The sequence below is a fragment of the Delphinapterus leucas genome, chromosome 6 (genome assembly GCF_059928025.1).
Source record: "Delphinapterus leucas isolate spDelLeu-1000000601 "Yukka" chromosome 6, BTC_Dleu_Yukka2, whole genome shotgun sequence".
Taxonomy (NCBI): Eukaryota; Metazoa; Chordata; class Mammalia; order Artiodactyla; family Monodontidae; genus Delphinapterus; species Delphinapterus leucas.
Genome location: NC_143134.1, coordinates 73,504,169 through 73,511,385, shown reverse-complemented (window position 1 = coordinate 73,511,385; position 7,217 = coordinate 73,504,169). Strand labels below are relative to the sequence as shown.

General features: G+C 44.5%; 1 protein-coding gene across 2 annotated transcripts in view; it reads left to right on the top strand.

The window, feature by feature from the left end:
• Positions 1-7,217, top strand: part of DMRT1 (doublesex and mab-3 related transcription factor 1) — a 127,875-nt gene that overhangs the window by 23,578 nt on the left and 97,080 nt on the right. For both annotated transcript variants that reach the window (XM_089913270.1, XM_089913269.1), the window contains exon 2: positions 3,014-3,203. In XM_089913270.1, coding sequence (XP_089769396.1) covers positions 3,014-3,203 — 190 coding nt within the window. The remainder of the gene's footprint in view (positions 1-3,013; positions 3,204-7,217) is intronic.

Below are 7,217 nucleotides of genomic sequence, written 5' to 3'. Positions count from 1 at the left end.
GGGCTCGCCCCCTCGTGGGTCTCGGCGGTCCCGGGGGTCCCGAGGATCCCCAGGATGTCTGATTTCCCTTTCAGAGCTGAGAGTTGCGGGGTTCGCACTGCTGGAGAAGGCTCCCCGGGATCTTCGACCCCGCTTCTGGCAGAGAGTTTCGGGGTTTGCGCCTTCGGGGGCCCCCGGGATCTCTGACCTCGCTCTCTGAGCAGAGTTGGGGGGTTTGCCCCCTCGTGGTTCAGTGGGATCCCTGACTCCGCCTCGAGCAGGGAGGTGCGCTTATATTAAGGAGGGTGCCCGCTCTGGCTACTGGTTAGGGCGAAGCGGAGACCCGGCTGGCTGCTGCTTATCCGCAAAACGCGTCGAGAGGCTTTGTTTTTCTGGAAAAGGCGCTGTAACGGACGCCAGGGTGGCGTGGTCCTCGTTGTGCTCTTGGCGCACTTTTCGTATTCGCCCGGGTGGATCCAGGTTGAGTGTCTCAGCCATTTTGAGCACTACGGAAATTTCATTAGCCTTTTAAAATTTGCTGTCTCCACCGAAGTTATTAAAGTACAAATTACTTTGAGTGTGCTTTAAAACACACCTAAGAATTTTTTAAAATCTACGCAGAGGAGTAGATGCAAGAGGTTGAGGTTTTGTCTACCGTTCATGGAGTGTGTTAGTTTTTTAAAGCATCCTAAGCTGGGCAGTAATTTAGCACCTTCACGGAAATGGTTAACGTCGTTGGTATCCTAAAATGATTTTTAGAAGAGAATAATATACATTCTTATCCGCTAAAAGTTGTTTCATCCTTTTAAAACAGGTTATTTAAAATGAAAAGATACCAAAGAAATGCTTACTATGTGCTACTTTCGGTTAGGAATGGGTAAATAGCCCCCATTGAAAATGATTTAGGATCCTTGAACAGGAGTGCACAAATGCTTAGAGATTCTACTTTTTATGTACATCCAATTTTGAAATGTTTTAAACTAGATATATTTTGGCTTCACAGGTTGCGAGCGCACTCATGGATATACAGGTTGTTTTACTGAGTTTCTTTATAGACTTTTATCTTAATCTGTAATGGATGAAAAGAATACACTGAGTGTAGCATTAAAATGCATCACAGTGAGTTTACTGAAAAAAAAAACCTTATGAACATTTAAATTGTATTTGTAGGTAGAAAAGTTTTCTGAACATTTACCTGTTGGCTTTAATATTTAATATGGAGAGTATGCTTGGGAGGGGAATTGTCCTCAAAATAATAAAAATATATATCCAAGTAGGGCCATTAATTTTGAATAAGCTGTATTAATAGGCGTAGTAACTTGGAAGGAGGATGTTTGCTTTGTTAAAAACAAAAGCAACTCAAGATTACTTTTATAGTATGAAACGTCACTATTTTCCACACCAGAAGGCTTGTGCTGTGCTGAATGAAATCCTTTGACATTCATGTAACAGGCATTTTTAGTCATTCTAAAATAGTTTGAAATTGATCTTAGATCTGACTCTAAAACAATTGCATTTTAAATCAATTGCCCCACCTTCCCCATTTAAATAACATTTCCTAAGAACGCTTGAGAGGTCTTTGTAAAAGTGTTTTCAGTTTATGGACTATGTAATACCCTGTATGTTTTGTGCATGCATGGGATCCGTGTAAACCAGGGTCTAAGTTTGCATTGACATACTTCACAAGTTCATGGGTATTCTTTTAAAAAATTTGTGGTCAAATCTTTAATATTCTGTTCCTAAACTTCTTGGTTAATAAGAGAAAATTCAAGAATTAAGCTTAATTATTTAATCTTAATGGATTATTCAAAGATATTTTTAAAGTTGAAGACTCCTCTTGTTATGAGTAAAATTACTTCCAAATTAATCATTTTTCTAAATTTGGACTACGGTATTCCTAAGACAATGTGTACATTGTAGTTGTGTTTCTGGTTTACCGTTTTGATTTCAACTTTCCGCTTTCGGTATTTGGGCCTCTGAGGTACAGGTGCTTCCCTTTCTCATTTCATTATTACCAATGGTCAGTTTCAACAGAAAGTCTCCAGTTTTGTTATTTGTAGTAAGCCACGATACAATTTATTTTCTTGACACCTCTTTTTTCAACCTTAAACAATGTTATTTAAAAGAAGAGGGACGATGAAGAGTGTCTTAGGTACGCTGCGTCCTTTCCAGCCCCCACTTGAATCTCCTTCCCTCCTGCCTGGAATACGGCACGTGTCCTCTCCCTTTCTCTCCACCTCCAGCCTCTCTCTCCTGAGACTTCAGCGCTGTATGCCAGCCCCCTTTTCCCCATTACTTCTGTATGTGCTCCCTCCCCCACAGAGAACAGGGCTCTGCAAGGTTTCCTGAGCAGCCCCTGCCTACCCTGCTCCCTTATTCCGGGTCGTTCTGCCCCTTCATCCTTGCCCGTCAAGCCCCACTCATCCTATTCTTCAAGGCCCTGTTCCAGTACCACCTGCAGCTTATACTTACACTTAAAGCCGTTTTTGCCCCAGTTTCTTCGGGAGGATCTGTGTATGCCTGTCCTGTGGTGTTTACCACGTTTTGTCTGGAGTTGCAGTTGCATGTTTGCCTGTTTCCTGCTTCTCCTTTTAAACAGTGAGTACCTTGGGAACTAATCTAACCTTGCTGTATCTTGCTGGTCGCTGTTTCCGGTACAGCAGCCTTTGACACATCTGTGGAAGGAAAGAGTGAGTGACCCCATTCTCCTTCCTTCCTAGTCTCTCTGTGCTGGCTTCTCCTCACGCTGAATGCCTCTGCTGACTCCGCAGCTTCTCATCCAGCCTTTCCCGCTGCTCTACATACTCACTTGTTTAAGGGACATTTTAGGAGTGCTTTTACTGTGGGCCAGGGACTCTGGCTGGAAACCATTTCTCTGCTTTGGCTGCATCTCAGAGTTACCTGGGTAGCTTTAAAAAGCAAGGAGGGATTCTCAGGCCTCACCCTGGGGTGGGTGGGGCTTCCGTGGCTTTGGCAAAGCTGTACTGAGTGACTCTGGGGTGCTGGAGGGTGACCCACTGCCCTGTGCTTCCAGGTGGCCCTGAGACGGCAGCAGGCCCAGGAGGAGGAATTGGGCATCAGCCACCCCATCCCGCTGCCCAGCGCGGCTGAGCTGCTCGTCAAGAGGGAGAACGACAGCAGCACCCCATGCCTGGTGACTGAGGGCAGCAGCCCCTCGCAGCCCCCGCCGGCCAGCACCCCGACCCCGCCCGCGGCAGCGGCAGGTAAGCCTGTGGCTGGGATGGAGGGATGAAAGGCGTGGCCACAGAAACAGAGTCTCGGGAAGGTCCTGAGCCCCAGAGCACATTCAGAGCTTAGAGGTTTCTTAAAAGATCCTCCCTTCTGAAGGTCTGTTTTTGACGGCCTCACAAAGGAGGTGGGCCTGAATTCTAAAACCAGAAGTTTGACGGCTTCACTTTTCTGTTGGTTATTTGTCAAGGCTGAATCTGGGCAGGGTCAGCATCACAGAATCCCAGAGAAGTGAGAGTCCAGATTTCATCTCAGTCAGCCCCTTCCATTTGTGGGTCCTCTTGGTGGGAGCTAAAGATCCTTGTTTCCTAGAATGAAAGTCCATTTCTCTGGAAAGGACTGAAGTCCATCTGGGGAGACTGTCTAAAAAAGCCAAATCCTATGTGTCAGCTATCAGTGGATACTGGAATTGAGGCAAGGCGTGTCCATTGGCTTCAATTCTCTCCCAGGCACTAAGATTATACCAGTGGCTGCATGTATGCTGATTCATTTCATTTCATTCTTAGAAGAAGGAAGTATTAATCCTATTTTATACCATGGGAAAATTGAGATATAAAAATTTTAAGTGACTGGCTACATCTGAAGAACTAGAACTAGAATTGGTCCATCTGTCTTCAAAGCTCACTATGCCTACTGCACTGGGTCTCCAAATTACCTCAAGAATTAATGGTATTCTAGAGCTGCACTGTCCAGTATGGAAACCCTTAGCCACATTCTGCTATTTAAGTTGATTACAGTGAAATAAAATTAAAATATTCATCGAAAGAAGATATACAAATGGTCAAAAGCCCAAGGAAAGATGCTGGATATCATTAGTCATTAGAGAAGTGCAAATCAAAACTATAATGAGATATCACCTCACACCCATGAGGATGACTACTATCAAAAAAACAGAAAATAACAATATTGGTGGGGATGTGGAGAAATTGGAACTTTTGTGCACAGTTGGTAGGAATGTAAAATGGTGCAGCTGCTGTGGAAAACAGGATGGTGGTTTCTCAAAAATTGAAAATAGAATTATCACGTGATCCAGCCATTCCACTTCTGAGTGCATACCCCAAAGAATTGCAGACAGCGTCTTAAAGAGATCTTTGTATATCCATGTTCATAGCAGCATTATTCACAATAGCTAAAATGTGGAAGCAACTCAAGTGTCCACTGACAGGTGAATGGTAAGCAAAATGTGGTAAAAAACATTACTTAGCCTTGAAAAGGACGGAAATTTTGACACAGGCTACAATGTGGATGAACCTTGAGGACATTATGCTAAGTGAAACAAGTCAGTCACAGACACACGAATACTGTGTGATTCCACTCATACTTAGAGTAGTCAGAATCAGAGAGACAGAAGGTAGAATGGTGGTTGTCAGGGGCTGGGGGCAGGGGGGAATGGAGAGTTATTGTTTAATGAGTACAGGGTTTCAGTTTTCCAAGAGGGAAAGAGCTATGGAGACGGACGGTGGTGGTGGTGGCACAGCATTATGAATGTAGTTAACGCCACTGAGCTGTGCACTTAAAGATGGTTAAGATGGTAAATTTCATGTCGTGTGTAGTTTAACCACAATAAAACATAAAATTAAAAAAAATTAAACATTTAATTCCTCAGTTGCACTAACCGTATTTCAGATGCTCAACAGGCACATATATAGCGGAGGCCTGCCATGCTGGCAAGTGTGCATTTCCCTTTCCCACAAAGCTCTATTTAATGGCACTGGTCTAGAACGCAGGGGCTCTAAGAAATCCACCAGACAAAGATCTGTGACATCCTGTTGGCAAATGCGGGCATATATTTCATGTTAAACACATGTGCCGAGGTTCACAGAACCTTTTGAGCCTTCTAAGCCTCCGTGAAATGAGCCTTGCAGTGCGGTTCCTCTTAAGTAAGCTTTTCATGAGTTATTCAGTTTGCTGCGCTTAACCACCAGGGTAAAGTTGTCAGCTGCCTAGCTGTCATTTAACGAGCTGTGCAACTTTAGACAAGTCACTTTAGCTCTCTGGTCCTATTGTTTCCTCTTCTCAAAAATGAGGGATGAGGTCTTTGAGGCTTTTGAAGATTCTAGGAGCCTTGACCATTATAAAGAAGAAGGTTAGCGGGCATCAAAGAAGGCAGGTGAGAGATAGACTTGTAATCTTTGCTGCAGGTCGGTGTGTCTGTGTATCTGTCCCTGTGTGTGTTACTGGGGCTACAGATTCTGTAGCTAACAAAGGGAATGGTATTATTTTCTTTTAGCTCAGTTGCTCATAATATATATTTACAGCAGTTTCTAAACTTTCCTTTTCTTAAGAAGGAAGGAGTATATCTGTCAGAAATATGATTCCTGCACTTTGGGATTTTAAGCTGTGTGTAAGGTTAATTACCAAATACTACCAGGTCAGGGCAGACCTGGTGGATTCAGCTGGAGGGACTGATAGGGGATGTTCCAGAGGAGTAAAGGGGGGAGTAACTCATTTGATGTTCACACACATCTTATAAAGTAGGAATTATTATTCCTATTTACAGATAAGGAAGCCAGTGGTAAGGAAACTGCCCCAGAATAAAGCTCAATTAAGCTGGGATTCAGCCTAGGTCTGTCTGGTCCCAAAGCCCATGAATTTCTTCACCTGCCTGTGAAGTGAGGCTGTGGGAATAGTTGCCGTGTTTCCTTGGAAAATGGACAGTTACAATTAGAGGTTATGGTTTAATCCTCAGAAGGGATTTAGGGCTGATGGGCAAATAGGAACACTGTTAGGGGCAGCGCCATTCTTGGCTGGCATGGACGGTTGCAGCCACTGGTCTTCACGGGGAGAAATACAGGGACAGGCCCGTGATGGATAAATGTCAATGCTGGGCATTTGGTAGGGAACCACAGGTGAACTTGGTGTAGCCTGCTGTCCCGCATTGCACCTCAGTGGAAGGGGTGTCCGAGTTTGATAGCATACCCCAAGATAGCGAAGCCTTAGAGAAGGATTTCAGGCTAGATGGAGTTCAGAATGACAAAGAAGTTCTCGCAGGGCATTTCAGAGTGGTGATAGGGAAAGTTACAAATAGAAGCAGCAGGGAAGCATGATAGAAAGTTCAGGGTCAAGGAGGATGTGACCAGATTCCCTTCTTTGCTTCTGGAGCTGATAGACCTTGGAGTCCTCTTGGAGTCTTGAACCAACAGTCCAAGGGAGCGCGGAGTGTGGAAGCCAGCAGTATGTGTCGCTCCTGTGCTCACGTATGGGCGGGGAGGCTATGCCTGCCCAAGAAAGATGGGCCAGCTCATCTTGGTGGGGCAGGAGCCTCATCCATCATCATTACTCAGGACTTCCACGAAAGCTCTTGAGTTGGGATCATTAACTTCCGGACTGGGCTGGGACTTGAACAGGAGAAAACCAGAAATGCCAGTAGAATTAAACTGTGTAACGTAAAGAGGGAGAAAGACAGAAAGGGCAGTGAAGGGGAGGGAGGGAGGGGGGAAGAGAGGGGGAGAGAGAGAGAAGCAGTGACAAGACAGATTGACTGAAGAGTGTCCCTCACGTTGTATGCAGCGCAGTGGGCCCAACTTCCTGCATAGTGCGCTGCTAACAAATATGTAGCTTGTATTAAATTTCCAGAGATAAGGATTTCTTTAAAATAACATTGACCTTTATGCAGGTAAACGGTAAACATTTTTAGAGGACAAAACGTATTCAACGAATATATTCCAATCCCAACCTGTAGGGTCTTCTTTTTGTTATCCCAGGATTGATTACAAGCTGCACGTGCAAGCTTGCGTGTCTGTTTATCGTTTTCATACGCGTGTATGTGTATATATAATTTATATATTTAACATAATGGGAGTGTGTATTGTTCCCACCCGTGTGTAGTTTTTATTTTTTTCATTTAAAACTGGAATTTTTTAATGGCCTAGTATTCCGTTATATCGACGTGGAAGGCTTGGATTTGCAGTTACCTCGTGAGAGGTGGAAGTTGTAGCAGTTGTCATGGGATAGAGCAGCCCACCAACCTGGCTTCCACGGGGGCGGGT